Raw genomic sequence first — 20427 nt, forward strand, 5'->3', positions numbered from 1 at the left:
AAGATGGAAGATCTCAAGAGCAATTCCAAGCAGTATGGCTTTATGGCAGTGCTTATCCGAAAATACTCGATGCTTTAGCATTCACATTATGCTACTGTAAAAGAGATTACACCCCCCCCCCCAATTAAAGGACAGCTAGGATAAAATCAAATTCAAGCAGGCAAAGAGTTATCTCATCTATGAAGGTAGGAAGTAAGAAAAGAAACTATGCCAATCAACAGAAAATATCCGATTTCTTTTCATGCTTTTGATTTTTCTTTATACATCTTGGCAAGCTATAGTTACTGAGCACTTGTATCAGATATACATGCAGAATAATGCCTTTTGTGATATAACTTAATAGGACAAAGTCATAATATACAGTTAATGCATTTGCATTCATTTGAAACACAATCTCTGGAATGGATATCCAAGTAAGTGCTCAGGCTATCAGTGCATACAAATTTAGCTTAGAAATTAATTTAACCAACACCTTTTATGATTTAATGTGGTCTTGCCTTTTTTCTTAACCCCACTGGGAAGTTCATATTCGCTTGTGATATCTACATCTTGATGGTACACATATATACTGTTTCTTTGCCCGTTAGCTGTATTTGGGTCAGTTTTGGAAATCACTGAAGAAACAATTAAGAGAATAGAGATGAAAATACCAAGTTGCACTTCAGCTTGGTATTAAGCAAATACCATATTCTTAACCAGGCATCCCAAAGTACAGAGGCCTTCCATTCATCCTAGGAATAGCTTCTCCAGCAAATGGAGATGAGAGGTAAGTGCTCACAGCTGATTACTTAGTGATCCATTTTTAAGCAGTCAAATCCTATGGTTGACAGCACCACCACCATCAACAACAAATCTTTAGGAGTGGATATAACAGCTGCTGAAATAGTGCAATATGTATTGTGTTGTGGCAGCTTTCCAGTTCAGACACGACATCACGCTATAGTCATCATGTTTCATCTAATCCGGTGTAACAACCTGACCACAATGTTGCACTGATACAGCAAAGAGGATTGGGCAGCCACACCGACAAGAGCTATTGTGTACATTGCCCAGATAACTACCAACAGGGAAAATAATAATTATTTACTAAATGAAGTGTTGCTATGCCACACAATACTATTATACAACACAGAAACAGGAATGGATGTGAATGAAGCATGTTTAGATGGAATGTAGTTAGTAGCTTGGCCATATAGAGTTGAGAGAATTTTAACCCCCATCTTCTCATTATACCTTCCCTAATTTTTCCTAAACATATTGAACTGGACTCTGAGTGGAAGAAACCTTGCAGAATGATACTTCTGCACCCCTTTCTATACACAGTTGTTCCTCTCCCTGACCAAAAGTCACTCAGGGAGAGATATTCTGGAATGGGCTGTCACCCCAAATTGGATAACAGTGCCTATCTGATCCTATACCCCCCTGCATGCCCCATGACACACTATTCTGAATTTCAAGAAGTTGCGGTGCAAAGGAAGGACAAGGCAAATTCTCTTCTGCCTTTCTCTTACTTGTCATTCCAAGGTCCAGCCCACTGGATAATGTACAATACATTTAGGTGGCATACATGTATGAGGAAAGCAAAATTGGTAAAGTTACACTGCAACTTTTTGTGGGTTTTTAATGCTCTCTGTTCAGATTACAATCACAGGAATCCAATTACTGGGATACAAAGATCCATTTCTACAGGAGGTGACTGCATTAGAAAAATCCTCTTCTGTATACATATTCCAAGACTCCTTGGAACAACCTCTATGCAGGATTTGGCCTAATGTGCATGTAGCCCCTTCAAGGGCTTGCACACTACAGACTCCATAACTGTACAGCCAGCATATGTTCTTTTCTTCTCAGTTCCATAGATCCCAGGCAATTCTAATATTCTAACATTTTATGTTCTTGAGAAGGATTATGGTGGTGGTGGGAAGCTTGCAGACTTACTTATTCAGTGAAAGAACTACAAACTCATTTACAATCTGCCCAATTCAAGGAGTCTCTCAAAAAATATTCAAGACTGGGTTCACAGTCTAATGAATATTCAACATATAGTTCCAATGTATAATTGTCTAAAGAAACCAAATTTAGAGATATAACCTCTCCTGCTTCAGAAAACTTCCAAGTTGGTAATGACATTTATAAAATCAAATCAATAAAGCCTGATTACAAGCATTACCAACAGTTAAAAATAAATCCTGCATGAGGAAGAATTTGCGTTTTATAGCCCTTTTGATTATTTTCATTAAAAACCTGATGTGATAGGCCTTGGAATTTCATTTCCAGACAAAGGTGACTAGACCTCTATTTCTAAACTGTGTTGAAGGGGCTCCCATTCCTTCCATTAAGCCACTGCAGTGCAGCCCAAAATTAGGTAAAGGGAGAAAATGTACCACAGAATAAGAAAACAGTTTCAGCTTCAGCCAAATAAGTACACAAGTTAAATGTCTGTAAGAACTCCCCTTCAGCGTTATCTATCAAGTCTGAAAGAACAGAAGATAATGGGAACAAAGGATTAAGAAAATGCTGTTCAAAGAGAAGAAAATAATCTTTTGTTTACAAGACATCCAGGTTGAACGACAGACAGACAATAGCCCCTTTCATTTCTGGGAAACAGGAGTGATAATTTATTACCCTCAAACAGAAGACACTGAATAATTAACCAGTGTTAGGCTGTGTGAAAGGGGAAAACACTTGGAACTAAGCTGAATGTAAAAGTCCCTTCATGCGTGCACAGAGGCAGGCAGACACACACAACATACAGTAACTCTACTGAAAATCTCAAGATGCATTCCAGCAAACTGCCCACCTATATTCATGCTTCTTTTCTCTCTCTCTCTCTCTCTCTCTCTCTCTCTCTCTCTCACACACACACACACACACACATGAGAATAACATTATTTAAAATTCTACAAGTCCAGTCTTGGGCACAAGTCACACACCAAGCAACAACCAGAGGCTATTTGTGTTTAATTGCACAGCCCAAATTGACAAACCATGGTTTGTAAGATGCTCGGAAACCAGAATCAAAAGTTGATGGCTAGTTTGCAATCCAAAGTCTTCAGGTTTTCTGAACTGACCAGCCATAATTTGTGGGCACACATTACCTCCAAATGCCACAGCACCTTGAGACAGGAATGCTGAGCAGGTGCGAAAGGGAAGCAAAAAAGCAGCTCTAAACCATTTTGGATCAGATGCTCAAATCATGGTTTGTTGCTGTAAACTATAGTTACCAGAAACCATGGTTTGGTGGAATGCCTATTTTATGCCTCCGACATAGTTAAAGTTTAAGTCACTATCTCATTACCATTGTTAATGCTAACCACAGTGCGAAATAACTCTGAAATTAATAACAAAATCTTTTTTGAATTTGAGAATTTTCTGTCCATTGTTTTAAACTATCAGATCTTCACTTCACCTTGTACTGGCTAACAATACTTTACAATATACTCCTATACATGTTTGATTGGAAGTAAGTCCCACTGAATTCAATAGGGCTTACTGCCAGCTAAGAGAGTATAGGATTTCAGACTTAGGCTGTACTAAAATGTACTGCAAGATCGGGAGAGTTCAGTCATTCCAGATTAAGAAAATCAAGGGAGGGGGGCAATACCTGATTTAGACTTACATTGTATAGCTCGAAGACGGGGAATTATTAGGGGGCTACTTGGTGGACTAGAGCTGTTACTGTTTAAACTTCTTCGCTTATCCAGGTTCGGGGAGGCTTGCACTGTTATCTTGTGTTGAAAATCTATTATAAATAGGAGAAGAATGTATTTGTATGATAAAATAAAAACCCAAATTCAAACTAACATGCTACTTCTTTACATATAACAATAGTCACAGGCATTTTGTATAAACACAAAATTGATTATTCATTGTACCTGCAATTTTGCCTACCTCTAAAGAACTTTGTGCAGTGTTTTTACAGCATAATCACAACCTAGCTTCAACACAGCAGTGGTGCACTGCTTTTCATGTTGGTTCATATTTAATTGTCACTAAGTGCAACACAATCCTAGTAAGACCCTTTGAATCTAGTGGTTCTTACTCCCAGGTAAACAGGTACAGGAAGAACGGCAGCCACAGCTACTGAGCAGAGGAAGGAATCCATGTTTGCTGCTTTTTCACAAACCCTTGACACACCAGTAATAAATACTTAGGAGTGAACAAAGATATAATATGTTATCAACACGGGAATTCCCTATCAGAATTCTACTTCAAAGCAACATTCCCCGGTATATTTAGTTTCCCAATTCAAGAAGTTTGATTGGCTGGTAGAACAAAATTCTAAATCAAACACAAGGGAGGTCTGTGCTAACGCCTCAATATATTCAAAATGTTGCTCATTTGTCACACTGAAATGCATAATATGATATCAGTATTGTATCTAACCTTTCAATAGCAACCTCTAAAACTTTCAGCCCAATATTTGAAATCTGCAAATGCAGTAGCCATCCTAAATAAATCTGCATAGATGAGGAAAATCAAACCTGAAGGCAGACTGATTCTGTGACCATCTTTAAGCTTTAATCTGCTTTTTTTGAACTTTCCCTTTCTCTTCTTCACATTGGGCTTGTCTTGGTTTAACTGGAATATCAAAATATTGAGTTCTCGCTCCAGTACATCGATCTCCCGTTCTGCTAACTGCTGTTCACGCCGCTTCAACAACTCTTCTTGTGACTTCTGATGGAGAGCAGCTCTTGTTAATTCTTCTTCTCGTGACCTTAGCTCCTAACAATAGTTATAAAAATACTAGTTAGGACACAAGTCTTCTGCCATGTGATGAAAAAAAAATCCGTAAGTATTTTACCTGACAACTTTTCAAACAAGAGAGAGATAGGGTGAAATCTCCCTCCTTCCACACCAAGGCTATTTTTAAAAGAGGTGGTCAACCAGACTCTAGCCAGGCTTTGTTGGATTAAGGACAAATGGGAATTTGGGACACTGTTTCCCTCATCAATTTGGTTTGTTTTTTGTTAACCTCCACAATGTGTTCTGAAATGTGACTCTAAATTATTATTTTAGCAAGGAGACTGCAGAAGAGGAAAAGAAAAATGGGCCTTGGCCCAGGATACCTAAAGGAGCGTCTCCACCTCCATCATTCAGCCCGGACACTGAGGTCCAGATCCAAGGGCCTTCTGGTGGTTCCCTCAATGTGAGAAGTGAAGTTACAGGGAACCAGGCAGAGGGCCTTCTTGGTAGTGACACCCTCCCTGTGGAACATCCTCCCTTCAGATGTCAAGGAAATAAATAACTATTTGACTTTTAGAAGACATCTGAAGGCAGCCCCGTATAAAGTGGTTTTTAATGGTTGATGTTTTACAATTTTTTATATATGCTGTAAGCCGTCCAGAGTAGCTGGGGAAACCCTGTCACTCTGGGTGGGGTATAAATAATAAAATTTATTATTATTATTATTATTATTATTATTATTATTAAATACAATGCCAGATAACTAAGATCCAGTAGGCATGCCAGTGCCCCAAGGGCTCCCCTACTTTTTCTGCATAAAAACTTTTAATGTAGACTATGAAAGTCAACTTGGATGGTAGCTTAGGAAGTTTCCCATTAATATTTGTAACAAAAGAATAATTAGCCCAATGTAGTGTGTGTGTGTGTGTGTGTGTGTGTGTGTATACATATAGGAAAAGGCAAGATTTCAAATTATACAGAAGCTTCTTTTCTTCACAATTAGTTGCTCACCCAAAGAAGGTTTTGTTTTTTATATATGATTAGTCATCCAACTTTTAAACAATTACATATACATTTGTATATAGTAAGCCCACAACGTGTGTGTTCAGCTTTAAGCAAAAGACAAAAAAATAAAAATAAAAAGTGGGGTGACTTTGGCAATCCCACCTGCCATTAAGCCCAGTGTGTTCTGACTATACACCACCCCGCAAGGATAAAAGAGCAATTTAAAAGAGTTAAAGAGTACCAAGAATTAAGAGGGGGAAAAGATCCAATTCACTCACTTTTTCCTTGGTCCTAAGTTCATCGAATATCTGTTGAATTTCCAGTTTCCAGTCATCTTGCATGGAATGGAAAGATTCTTGAGGCATCTCAGTCAAAACAGCCCCCTCAATGGCAGTAAGCTGCTCAAGAATCAAGGTAAAGGGCGGTCGGATATGGGGATCCTGAGCCCAGCACACTAAAATTCATCAATTGCATCAGTTAGAAGAACAGGGAACAAAATCTGACACTAATAATAATAATAATAATAATAATAATAATAATAATAATTTATTTATTTATTTATACCCTGCCCATCTGGCTGGGTTTCCCCAGCCACTCCGGGTGGCTTCCAACAGAGTATTAAAATACAATAGTCTATTAAATATTAAAAGCTTCCCTAAACAGGGCTGCCTTCAGATGTCTTCTAAAAGTCCGGTAGTTGTTTTTCTCTTTGACATCTGGTGGGAGGGCGTTCCACAGGGCGGGTGCCACTTCCGAGAAGGCCCTCTGCCTGGTTCCCTGTAACTTGGCAGCTTTTAAGAATTCAATTATTATTTTTTAGCATTTCTTTTGAAACATTTATATACTGTTTCTAAGCAAAACTCAAAACAATTAATAGAGTACTTTCTTGTTAGAGTACGGTTTGCTTGAGATTGCATTAAATGAGGCAATTTCTTCAGACTGTCCAGAGCTATGTATAAAAGGTAGCATGTGACTTGGATGCATGCACAGATTATTTTAGGCATGACCTGTTAAATAACTTACGGTCCTTTCACTTTCAAAAAGTGAGACCACAAATATATTCACCATGCGCATTTTCACCTGGGTCTCATACAATCTTCTTTTTGCAACGGTGACCCGAAGGCACAGACCCATGTCCTATAGATTAATACAGGCTCAAATGATGAATATGGAAGGATGGCACACAAGAGCCTTATTTGAAAAATAAGGATTCCTTCACTTCCCCCCTATGAATTATTCAATTTGTAGATCCGTAAACATCCTGCATCAAGAAAACCATGCTACACCAACAAAATAAACTGCTTCCGATGTAACTTTTCATTAACTTTGAGCATTAACTGCACTGACTTGCACACTTTAAGCAAGTAGCTCAGTTGGTTGGAGCTCAGTGCATCAAGGCTGCAGGTTAGATCTCTGTACGGGACAGCTGAATATTCCTGCATCACAGGGGTTTGGACTACTAGATGATAATTCTATGATTCTAAGCCACACTGTCTCAACCTGAGCTATATCACAGGCTGTGGTGAGGCTACACTGCTATTCTGAGCTTCTTTGGAGGAAGGGCAGAATATAACTTAATGAATAAATGAGCAAGAAAGCACTTCCAAAGATGAATGCAGCTTTTAAAATGAAATTACTTTCCACTGCTGAATGTGTTAAAAAAAACATTTTTAGTACTGGACTAAAATGAAATGGGAAGCTGGTGTTTTCTATACCTTAACGTAAGTGATGACATTTCTAAATGAAATGCTAAAACTAAAAAAAATGTACACATATTATAGACAACATGCGAGTTATCTCATAGCAACTCTCCCCCCCTTTAATAAGCAGCACAAGTACCTTTCATTAGTTTAGCAAATGGTTCGGGACATGTGGATGGAATGGGCAAAGTAAGCTTATTGACAGCAACACCGTAAGCCACAGCAAGACCATCAATGCCTCGGTATGGAACTTCTCCCGTAAGGAGTTCCCACAGCAATACGCCATAACTATAAATAAATGTTTATTTGACAGTTAAATACACGGCTTAATGAAGGGCAAAACAAAAACTAAAAAGGTCATCAACCCGTCTAGAAACAAGGAAAGCATCCAAACACACCGCAACAAAGGACATGCCATTGCCATGCTCTACATCATTCCAACACATGGTTGCAGCTAAATGAAATGCCTTATGGCCACAGGCATGTTACTTGGAAGCAAATGAAAATCCAGCTACATAAATAAGTATTCTGCATATCTGAAAGTGGATTCATCATATTTGTTTCCATAAAGCCTTCAGCTTGCGGTCCACGAGAAAGGAAGAACGAACTGAATAATTCCTTGAAGTGTTTAAGATGGATGCTTGATCTCGTTGCTGCTGCTGTTTTATTGTTGCTCTGGTGGTTGTGGGTTTTCACCTGCCTTGTTTTAATTATACTGTAAATGAAACCTGGATAGCTCAGTTGGTTAAGAGTGTGGAGCTGATAACATCAAGGTTGCAGGTTCGATCCAAGCTGCATATTCCTGCATTGCAGGGGGCTGGAGTAGATAACCCTCAGAGTCCCTTCCAACTCTACAATTCTATGAAACTGTTTTACTCATGAAGGGATGAGTGGGGTGGTGGTGGTTCTGCCTGGCGAGCAAAAATGCTTTACCAGACAGAACAATTGCCTTAGTGCAAAGTTGAATTCCTCTCCTTGTATATCTGACCTCATCTTTCAGGTGTTAAAAAATGAACATAGGCGTATAAAGAGATATTCCTCCTGATCTCTAGAATGCAATATAGTGAGAACCAATATATTGAGAAGTATAGTGAGAACCATTAAGGGAAGCCTAGAATCAGCAGAGTGCCAGAGTGATTGACTGGGTGAGGTTTAGGAGCCAGGACCTTGCAAGTTGTGGTGCTCCTCACTTGCAGCATGTACCCAGGCACCACACCAGGAACAACCACACAACTTTAGTTGCTTCAAATTTCATTCAGCTGTACAAAAGTTATTTTTAAATATATATATAACGAGAATACTGAAAACATAATTACCTCCAGATATCACTTCCTTTAGAAAACATGGATGATTTGATAACTTCAGGTGCCATCCATGCATAGGTTCCCGCAGCACTCATTTTAGTTGTTCTATGCCACTCTCTAGCCAAGCCAAAGTCTGTAATCTTCAGTGTTTTGTTATGAATATCATCATTCTCTATCTTCTCAAGCAACAGAACTGAAAAAGGGGGGGGGGAGAAATGTATAGATCACCATTAATATTAACTTGACCCATCTGGAAATGCAAGCATAATCTGTCTGCAGCCAATATGGAGCCAAGTGTTTCCCTTTTTAGAAATTAATGTTAAATTTTTATTTGATAAATAAAACTAGGACAACATGGATTTAGCTCATAGTAAGAGGTTCAGAGTGCAATTCATCAAGGATTAAAGCTGTGCCTGTCCCACCCCCAAAAAAACCTGATAGTTTGAGTAGATACATATGCTTTGAATGATGATTTACTAACATACGGTGTGGAATGTTGAAGGAGTAAACACCTACAATTAAGAGAGTTCAGGTGTCACACTAAACCATAGTTTAGTATAATGTGAATAAGCTGCCCGGAACCTTAGACTTGTGTGCTTCTCCTCTTCTCCTGAGTAACTAGTTTCAATGGCTAATTAACAGTAACTACAGTTTGTCAGTTCAGATGATATGACAAGCTGAGGTTAATGGAAGCCAGAAGCAAAAGCTGGCAAACTCATCCCAGGATTGGGAAGGAGACAGAGGGTTACATGAGTCAGAAGCTCACTATAGCCTACTGAACTGCAGTTTAGTGTGGTGTCGAAATACACTAAATAGTGCAGATTCAATTTCCAATTTTGGAGCTAATTCTCCTCACAGTTTAACCTAGTGATTGATGGATTGCAGCAGGAGAAGATTTATGTCAGAATCCTCACGCATACAAAACTAGTGAATCACAGAGGCAGCTCAACTAGAACTACGATGCTGAAATCCAGTTCACACTATCGTTGTCAATAGCAGGAACTATGTTTAAACACTTGAGACAGACATGGTTCAAAGTCCAGTGTACAGATAATGAATTGCGATTAAGTTCTTTCCCTGGCCATATAAATTGCAAAGCACCATTAACAGGTAACCAGTTAAAACTATCTAGGGCTGTGGAATGCGTTCAAGCAAAAGGCGAGGTGACCTCTAACCCTTGCAACTGTGGAGAATGTTTAATATTTTACTATTCATGTATGCATTTATTTAAAAGAAGAAGACTCTGTCACTGATCCATAACAGTGTGCCTTGAGGCACAAGTGAAGTACTGAATAAAATTATATTGAAACTCAGTGCCCATGACAGAAATAATTAGAAGCAGGAAAATGTGGTGAACATAGTGATATGAACTTGCTGCCCTTTGTACTTTAATGAAAGGCCTATTGTTTTGCATTCTACACAGGCAAAGCAAAATTCCACAAATTCCATGTCAGTCAATCTGACCGAAACCAAACACAAACTGACTTGGAAAGGTAATAACTGGCATATGGCCAGGTTTCATTTTAATGGGAAAGAGGGGGCAGCAGTCAAGAACTATTTCCCATAAGCAGGATGAAGAATTGCAGTCACTACATATACTTTGTATAATTTCCCCCCTCCCTCCCGTTTGTCAAATTGGGTGGCAGAGCACTTGACATAAACAAACTAAATAGGCGCCAGTGCCTCGTGACTGAACAAATTCTTGTGGTCTGTTGCTTAGCAACCTGCGCTAGGCCATCCCTTTTGGACTTCTACAGATATTTGCCCCTCATTAGCTTCATATCAAAACAAGTGACCTTTGCAACCTTGGGCTTATTCTGTGCACTCAGCCATACGTGACTGAAGGTCACAAATAACAGATACAGAATCTGGAAGTTACTTTAACACACATGCTATATGATTCAGGTGAGGGACTCTGCATGCAAAATGCGCTTCACCAAAACGAAAACAATTTGTAGAACTTGATCACTAAAATCACAATGTCAATATTTGCCATTCCGACTTCAGATTGAGCCCAGTCCTAAAGGCTACACTTTGCAAACATTTACTTTGACGCTAAGAGAACTCAGGAGGAAAGTGTGCTTTCAGAACTAGCACTATGTCCATAACATTAACATATTTTAGAACGCACCTCTATAGCATCAAGTCCAATTACTAAAGTGGATTTTGTGTATGCGTGCCACTTATTTACCAATTCCTATTTAAAATTTGGGTGCACAGAGCCATTTGAAAACCTACTCCTTTGGATTAATAGCCATAACATTTTAAAACATAGACCAATTCAATATACACACAATAAGTTATAATATTATCTGTAACAAACCAAGCATGATTGTAGTAGAGGAGCTACATGTAAGTCGCTCTTTTCCATTTAAATCTCTCCCATTCCCTGCTACCACTCCATGGGTCCTTTGATTGCAAACATCACTTCCCTTAGGGAAGAAACCACAGTAGAGGCTATAAAACTACATGAATTTGGGGAAGAAACAAGGCACCACTCAGCAAGAACATCAATCCATCAATATGCTACAGTCAAAAACCAAAAGTAAAAAGTATACAACACACAAGAATCTCAGAGCAAAACAGATTGTTCTTGTGAGTCCTTGCTAAGACAGCCTCTCCAGTCTCAGGTGGTGAATTCTTCTCACTGATAGAAATTTACCGTATTTTTCATCCTATAGGGCGCACCGGCCCTTAGGACACACCTTGGGTTTTTTTGGGGGGGGGGCAAAATGAATAAAAAATTTTATTCCCCCCCCCAAGCCACGGCTGCCGCCCCAAGCCTTGCGCACACCTGCCCGAAGCATGGGGCGCCCTCTGGAGGGCTCCCCGTGCTTCGGGCTGCAGGCTGCCGCCCCAAGCCTCGCGCGCCCGGCGGTTTGTAACTTCCATTGGATATTTAACATAAAACTGAACTGGTCTGCCGGGTAGTGTGGTCAACAAAGGGCTAATCAATCATATGCTGCAAAACTCCAGCATAGAAATCACATGTTCTATAAATTCTACCTCTTGATTATTGCAAGGGCTTACCCTTAAGGAAAGAGGAGGAGCAGCATGCATGCCTCAAAACACTTGGTATGAAAGAACATGAAATCTGGCTGTAAGAAAAACTCTACAATGCATAACAACAACACAGCCAAGCACATAGTAAAAGTGTGATCACCTGAAGTTTGAGAGTACAGAAAGTTTTGTGATGAGTCGCAGGGAGGACACAATGAACCCAAAGCCCTTTGAAATCTGGCAGCAATGTTGGGTTGAGTGACAATAAACTGGGGGGAAAGATATTCAGATTTCTCCTAGAGAGCCACCCATTACTGGCAAGTCAGCAAAGTGTTTCATGGTAATTATGCAATAGCACAATTACTGATTGGCAAAAGAAAGCTTATGCTGTAAATGCAGTATGCAAGTACAAAATGCAAGGTTACATACTACCCCAGGCTTCCCCAGCCTCAGCCCTCCAGATGTTTTTGGCCTACAACTCCCATGATCCCTAGCTAGCAGGACCAGTGGTCAGGGATGCTGGGAATTGTAGTCTCAAAACATCTGGAGGGACAAGGTTGAGGAAGCCTGTGCTGCCCTGTAGCAACATATGCCTTGATTATCTGCACTAATTTGGCTCAAGGTGGTCCGTTTATTGTGCGGGGAGCAAGGAACAAGATGATACCATTGGTAAATTTAGGGCATTGCTTTATCAAATCACAAATCTCTGCCCTCCATGTTCCCTTCAGCTTGGCAGTCAAGTTACAATGGGCCACACAAATCCATAGAAGTGTCAGACTGCACTACGCTTTGCAGGACAACCCACCATCAAGTCTGAGAGCTGCTTGTGGGATATTAACATGGCCATACCTGTATCTATCAAGCCTACTGGATCTCGATGCAGCTTTAAACCAACAAATCATAATCAGCAATGGGGGTACAGCTGTTGAACTTGGTGGATGATCACAGGATTTCATGGGTCACACATTCTCTCTGTCTCTCTCTGCCTTGCTTGTGTTCATTTCAGTCTGCTAAGTACCAACACTCACAGATTAAAGAGAACCCCATCTCAATATCCATTTATTATTGCTTGGGGGGGGGTTGGTTTTTTTTATGCAATTCTCCCTCCATCTCCCTTCCCCATCCAATTCTCCCCCTTGCCCATAACATACAGTTGGAAAACTGGTGGTGGAATGTACTGGGATGGGGAAGGGGGAGAGAGGCATTGTTGAGTGTGGACATTCACCATATCACAAAGATGTATTCCAGCCTATGTCTCTTTTTGTAGATTTTATTATGGCAGCTCTCATGACCAACAAGACAAACTATTGCTTAATAAATCATCATCATCATCTTATTTTTTTTCTAGCCCACCCATCTGGCTGGGTTTCCCCAGTAACTCTGGGCGGCTTACATCACATAAAAAAACACAGTAAAATGTTAAACATTTAAAACTTCTTAACACAGGACTGCCTTCAGATGTCTTGTTGTGTAGTTCTTTATTTCCTTGACATCTGATGGGAGGGTTCCTATCATTTTAAGAAGCCACTTGCTCAATGTTCATGACCTTTTGTATCTTATCTAGAAGAACTGCCCATGATTAAACTTTGTGCTCTATAGGAAAGGCGTGGATCCAGACCAAATTAGTGATGCTTTGAACCCACTGAAATCTACATGGAAAGCTCAAGTCCCATTAAGTTTCACAAAACCCAATGGAGTTTTAATTTGCTCTGAATCCAACCCCCAAATTCTGTGTTTTCAATCACTTTAGATGAAACACGTCATTGCTATTCTTGCCTTTGTAGATAATAATTGTTGAAAATATGACTAAAGAACAGCATTATGCAGCTAGGAGCATTAACATTCTGACAATAACTTTACACTAAATACAGGTTTCAAAATTGTTTCATTTCTTGAGTAAGAACCTACAGGACACAAGACATTGCTGCTGCTGCTGCTGCTGCAGTGCTTTGGAGGAAGCAGGGAGAAAGCTGGCTGGCTTATCAGGCTTGAGTTAAAAGCACACCTGCAAAAGTAAACATTTCATTAGCACTGAAAAGAACAAAGCAGAGTTGTTCTGCCAACACTGGCATGTCTGGGTCTGAAGCTGCAGCATTAGGTAGAGAAAGAGCCCCTTGGCAATAAACTTTGAAGTGAGTAACTGATTTGGGGTTTTCATTTTAGAATTCTAAGCTAGTTTCTCAATGGACATCTGAGTCATTTATGAAAGAGGGGGAGGAAAAGCTCCTTGCTAAAATGAAGTACATATTTTATTTCAAAGATCAGCAAGTGAAGTCGTGCCCCTGTGAAAAACTTGAGCCTCACAATGGTGGGAGAAACTTTCTCAACTTGCAGAATAATTTCACACTACCAAAGATGCAGTCCTTTTGTACTTGCACATCCATCAAATTCCTGCAATGAACTGAAAATCTTGTGTCCTCCCCGTCCCTCCTGGCTGATACATGCATATTTTGGCCTCCTCTGCCAAGCTCATCTGCATTTACTTAAGTCTCCCATGTCCTTCAGCCCACTCTGCCTGGCTTCTTCAAGCTACAGTGGTACCTCGGGTTAAGTACTTAATTTGTTCCAGAGGTCTGTTCTTAACCTGAAACTGTTCTGAACCTGAGGTACCACTTTAGCTAATGGGGCCTCCTGCTGCTGCCGTGCCGCCGGAGCACAATTTCTGTTCTCATCCTAAAGCAAAGTTCTTAACTTGAGGTACTATTTCTGGGTTAGCAGAGTCTGTAACCTGAAACGTATGTAACCTGAAGTGTATGTAACCCAAGGTACCACTGTATTAATGGTTTCAAGGCTTTTCTCTATTGAGCCACCTTCCAGACCATCCTGTCAAATGGGCATCTTTGGCAGAAATATGTGAGATGGTACAGTATGAATTAAAATTCAGATATAGCACAACCCTGCCACTCATCAGGAAGTAGTTGGATAGGTTATTGCAGGAGTAAGGAAAGTGGTGCCTCCAGATATTGTTGGAATGCAATTCTCATTATCTGACCATTAACCATGGTCAGGGAGACTGATGGGAGTTGGAGTTCAACAACATCTGGAAAGCACCACATTGGCAGCCCCTGGGTTACAAGTTTTTAATATTAATTTTTTTTTAATGCACGGGGCCTTTAATATAGCTCCAAATATAGTCCCCACACTTTTATTCACCAAACCAGGTATAACCAGCAGAGGTCTGGCATCTTATATTAGAACTTTGTTACCTTACAAGCAACTCTGAATTCAAGATTAGTACAGTAACAGAAGAACTTTAATTTTCTACAGAAAAATTAAGTGGACAGATGATAAACAAAGAAGTTATTGGTTGAGCCATATTAAAATAATTAGCTCATTGGCACAAAAATGCCTGCCATTAGTGGGGGAAACAGAATTCTGTAAACATGCTCATTTCCTTAAATCATGTGTTATAGATAACGTCTCCACAAAAGGGCCAAAAAAAGGTATTGCATTTTGTTTAAAAGGTGTATTTTCTTACTCTCGAAGCTGAGAGCAACAGTTCTTTCCATGTGTGTTTCAAACAGTAAGATTATTTTAATTTTACAGTAATACAGTCATTCAAAAGCTGACGAACTTATTAAGATACTAATAACGTGAAACAGAACTGTAACATCAACTCTATGCACCTCCTGCAAACGAAAAATTCTACATGCTAGAAATACGGTAATTCATAGGGCCTTGCTCCAAGAGACAGACTCAACAGCAAGATATGTTTTGTCAAGTTGAATCTTTTCTACCCTCCCAGCCACTGCCTCTGTGGCCCCATATTATCACTGCAACACCATTCTGCATTTGCATATGCGTATTTGTTTTATGTGCATAAACAAAGTAACAAAGAGTCTTGTGACACTTTAAAGACTAACAAATTTGTTATGGCATAAGCTTTTGTAGACAAGATCTAGTCCACAAAAGCTTATGTCATAATAGATTTGTTACTCTTTCAAGGTTCCACAAGGCTCGCAGTAGTTTTTGCTGCAAAAGACAAATATGGCTACGCCTCTTGAAAAATCAACTTTTGCCCTGAAAGGCAAAAGTTTGAGGGCCTGGTTAAGATGTTACTTGCCCACAAATAAGCATTGAAAAGAGCCAGTCCCCCTGGCAACAATCCATGTGAAGGCATGCAGTCAGACTCACATATTCTCCACATGACAGCAACGATGCACAGAAAGCAAAATGCTACATAGGGATGCTAATGTTGTTTAGGCAGAAGTATACGACAGGGAAGATTTTAGACATGGAAGTTTCCATGCAGAGCACAAATGGAGAATCTGTAGTCCTCCAGAGGTTGTTGGGACTTTTAAATCCCACCAGACTCAGTCAAAATAAGACTGCATGCTGATTTACAAGTTCAAAATCTCCATAATGCTACTACAAAGTGGCACACTACCAACTCTTCTATTTCTTATAAGCAACCTACCTATCTGATCATAATGTTAATACCCTCAATAACTTCAATTTAGAACTCTGACCCCCCAAAAAATGGGGGGGGGGGGGTCAGGTGATCATACAACAGATTTTATTTAGCTTTAGTTTTCCAAGTTTAATTTCCCAGTAGAATGTGAGTTATTTTCCTTTGTTTACTTCTTCTGATGTGTCAATAATTGTCACAAGGGATGGGTTTTTGGACACAGAGAATCGCAAAAGATTATACTGGAGAAACTCTGTGGAAGGGTATTAATCCCCAATCCTTGTTGGATTGGGGAATAATACCCTTCCCCAATCCTTCTCCCTAAACTACTTAGATTTTATTTACAATAAAATTGTATACAAATTGTATACAGCTTAGTATACAAATTCTGTTAAATAAATAGAAATAAACATATTTATACAGCACATGTATAGTTTTGTACAGGATGCTGTGATGGACCTAGGACCAATTGAATTTAAAAAACACACGTATGAATGGAGGTCAATTCTATCATCAGTGACTGCTAAAATGGAATTTCCATGCTCTGTCAATATGCCTCTGATGTCCACATGTTGGGGCAAAAAAAAAAAGGAATAGTAATCTCCATCATATTTTGAGTTTCCTGAGACATCTGGCTGGCAGCTGCTGAAGATATAATGATAGACCAGGTAATCTTTTAATCTGATCCAGGACAACACTTCTAATGTGCTTATACATGTGCAGAACAGCTATGGAAAGTTTACTAAACGAAATACAAGTGCTGGCTATTCAGCAAGGAAAGCGAATATAATCCATTTCAGGGAGCGAGACAAATATTTTTTAGACTAGAACAAAGGTACTCTATGATGGAAACCTTTACAGCCATACCTTGGTTTAAGAACGATTTGGTTTACAAACTCCGCAAAACCGGAAACTTTACCTCGGTCTAAGAACAGAATCTGAATGGTGGAAGGGCACCAGCAGCGGGAGGCCTCATTAGGGAAAGCACGCCTTGGTTTAAGAATGGTTTCGGTTTAAGAACAGACTTCTGGAACGGATTAAGTTTGTAAACTGAGGTACCACTGTACTATGGTTCCTGGTCTAGTTTGTCAGAAATGATGTCACCCCAAAACATCAAAACAAAGAAATGCTTGACTTTGCTTGTCATTAACGCATAGAGGTTCTGCCAGATCTAGCAGAAAGGGATGTGATTAACCTTTGACATCAATACAATTCCCAAGGGATTGCTTCCTTATTATTTTCTCATGCATCCTCTATTGCATCACCGACTATCCCCACGCAGAGCAAAAGAAGCACTAGTATAATGCCTAGCAGTCAGTAAGCCTTTGGGTGCATAAGGCAGGGTGTGGGTGGAGAGAAATTATTACATTTGTCATAATTTCTAATCAAACCTCAAGGGAAAAGCTATCTAATCGCAGCATATGTGCTTGGCTTTAAGATGAGACAATAATGGAATGCTCAGTTTCACGAGTCATAAAGGAAGCTGACTAAAAGGAAGTTCGGGATAGCCTGGGCATTTCCTGTGCTTTGCTGGCTCAAACTGAAGCAGCTTGTTCCTATAAATGACCTGCACCTTACCTTCATTACTGTAGGCAGAACCTCATGACTCAACATATGTAGCCACCTCTAACCATTACACAATTTTATGATTCGCCCCCAAAGCCCACCATATAGTACAATATTATGTAACGCAAAACAGCTAACAATTAAAATAGTAGCAGGAATGGCTGATGGGTTTGCTCTGCTAAGCAGCTGCATGACAAGTCTCTGGCAACCTCCTAATATGCCACTAGCTTTCAGATTTAGTTGCTTCCTCTTCCTGCCATAGTCACTATATCTTTCTTCTCATCTATGCTGCACAACACTGTGCTATATCATGGGGTCACTCACTCATTCCCTTACACACTTTGCCTCTCTGAAAGGTCACCCAAAGTTGTGGCCACCAGCCTGCTTGTTAGGCTGGGGAGAGAAATTGGGAAGGTGGATGACTCCTGGCAGCTATTCCTTATGCATCCCCATTCCTTCTGGACACCAAGTTGAAACACTCCTGACACGGACTCTGGTTTCCTATCTTTTTGGTGCCTTCAATGATGGCTGTATGAACTTGTCTCTGTTGTTGTCCAGCTTCTTTTATGACATTTTGTTACTTTGTTTTAAATTATGTAGGCCACCCGATCATAGCTGTTATTGTGGAAGCCGGAATATAAATTCCTTAAAATATATAAAAGAATTAAAATGAGTTTTTTGAAATTAAGGCTTAGTGGTGTAGAAGGTGAAGGTACCCATTTCTCCAGATGTCAATTCTTTTCAGTTTGGTGTTTGTGCTTTACCACTGGAGCTTGCTGGTTGGACGTACATTCATGATATCCACATGTGGCCTCCAACATCTGCAAATGGGATATATGCTTATTCTGTACCCTGCAGCTCCCCCCCCCCCCACCTCAGATATGCTCCAAGTCTGGAGGATTCTTTGGAGGAATCCATGGCTGTTTAAAACCACAAGATACTGAGATGTATGGCACGGATCGGGCCGCTGTTTCAAAATCCATATAAGGGCAATATATGTATCAGGCCAAAGAGTATGTCACAAAATTGTATTCAACCTTTCAGGTTCCCAAAAACCTTTCATCAGGCTGAACAAAGTGAGGCAGACAGGAAAGAGAGGGAGAGAATTTTTTAAAAGTTAGCTGATGAAAATCTATGAGCCTGCATCCTGTAATCTTCCTAAAATGGAAGGTGGGAGGAGGTAGCAGACATGCAAATAAGGCTCTGTAGGTGCCATGCAGGTTTCAGGTTGCATTCACCAGGGCCTTTGGGAAAGGAGAAACTCACGATGGCCCATTCCTCATTTCTAGAAGTATAAAAACCAGCACTTCTCCTACCCTGAAGGGAACTAGCCAGATTTTGTTTACATCTCTAAAGAATTTAATTGCATCACAACCAAGCTGCATTGCATGTAGCAAGGCTATTTTACCCCATTTGTGTGTGGATAGCAGATCATGTTATTATTGCTGAAAAGCAATTGGGATATATACTGTATTTTTCGCTCCACAAGACGCACCTGACCATAAGACGCACCTAGTTTTTAGAGGAGAAAAGGGGGAAAGCCCCATTTTTGGGGGGATCAGCTCAAAGTTATGCAGCTTCTTTTGCAAAGGGGAAAAGCCCCATTTTTTGAGGATTAGCTCAAAGTTGTTGAGCTTACTTTGCAAAGGGAAAACATCCAACTCACAGTTCTGCAGCTTCTTTAGGAAAGGACGGGGAGCCATTTCTACAGTTTCCAGACAGATAATCTAATCATCCAGTCACATGTCGCTGGGAAAACAAACAGCCTCCATCTGCAGAACATTCAACAATGGAGGCCGGGGCAAGGGGGCGGGGCCAGAAAGGGGGCCAGCGATCGACCACACAGTCGCTCCATTACACGCACAGACACTTCCCCTTTCTTTTTAGGAGGAAAAAAGTGCGTCTTATGGAGTGAAAAATACGGTATTTGGTTATTATGAAGAAAGCCCAGATGGAAGGGTGTTTATGACTCAGGGGTTAAGTGTGTAGCTTGGGAGCTGCAGCAAGAATATTGATGGCTCAGAAATGGAAGCAAGAGGAGCTACCTACACTAGACGAATGGAGAATGAAGATGATGGACTATGCAGAACTTGATAGACTGACGGGAAGGATCCGAAACTGACGAGATCAGAGATTTATAGAAGATTGGGGAAAGTTTACAGAGTATATGCATAAATTAAGTGATAATCAAATAATGCTTGTAAGTTTTAATGAAGCTCTGTAAGAAGAAATGTTAGAATGTGAGTAAAATAAGACTTAATCTATAAAAATAATGGAAGTAAGATTTTAGAAATGTGTAAGAAATTAAGAAGGGAAGGAGTATCAGTCAAGTTGAGGGAAGTCAAAAAGAGAATGGATATAAAAAAGATGTATGATTTGTATAAATTTTGTATTGGAAAAATTGAATAAAAATGTTTTTTTTTAAAAAAGTGTGTAGCTTGGGAGCAACGCTGCACTCTAGAGATAACTACAGAATGTAGCACACCAGCATCTGCACTATCTAATCCAACCCTAAGCATGTTTATCCAGAACTTAAGTTTCACTAGGATCTATAGGACATACTTCATGGTAATATATTAAAACTGCAACTTTGGGGAGCTTTCATTTCTTCCCCAGAAATAAGGCAGTATTTAAAGATAAAACCAGTTTTGCAAGAGAATAAATATCTAACTTTTGGGTGCTGAAGGAAATGCACGGAGGAGTCAAATGAGGCCTTTCCACCTCTCCTGCTACCTTATTGGAACTTTCCCATAATCTC

At 39.9% G+C, this 20427-nt stretch overlaps 1 protein-coding gene across 1 annotated transcript in view; it reads right to left on the reverse strand.

The window, feature by feature from the left end:
- The window catches only part of MAP3K21 (mitogen-activated protein kinase kinase kinase 21), a 33892-nt gene that overhangs the window by 9420 nt on the left and 4045 nt on the right, over nt 1-20427 (reverse strand). Inside the window, exons 2-6 of the mRNA XM_079971810.1 lie at nt 8708-8888; nt 7531-7679; nt 5970-6145; nt 4485-4725; nt 3620-3742 (exon numbers count right to left, since the gene is read on the reverse strand). Of these exons, the coding sequence (XP_079827936.1) occupies nt 3620-3742; nt 4485-4725; nt 5970-6145; nt 7531-7679; nt 8708-8888 (870 nt within the window). The remainder of the gene's footprint in view (nt 1-3619; nt 3743-4484; nt 4726-5969; nt 6146-7530; nt 7680-8707; nt 8889-20427) is intronic.

This window comes from Podarcis cretensis, assembly GCF_951804945.1.
Source record: "Podarcis cretensis genome assembly, chromosome: 3".
Lineage (NCBI taxonomy): Eukaryota > Metazoa > Chordata > Lepidosauria > Squamata > Lacertidae > Podarcis > Podarcis cretensis.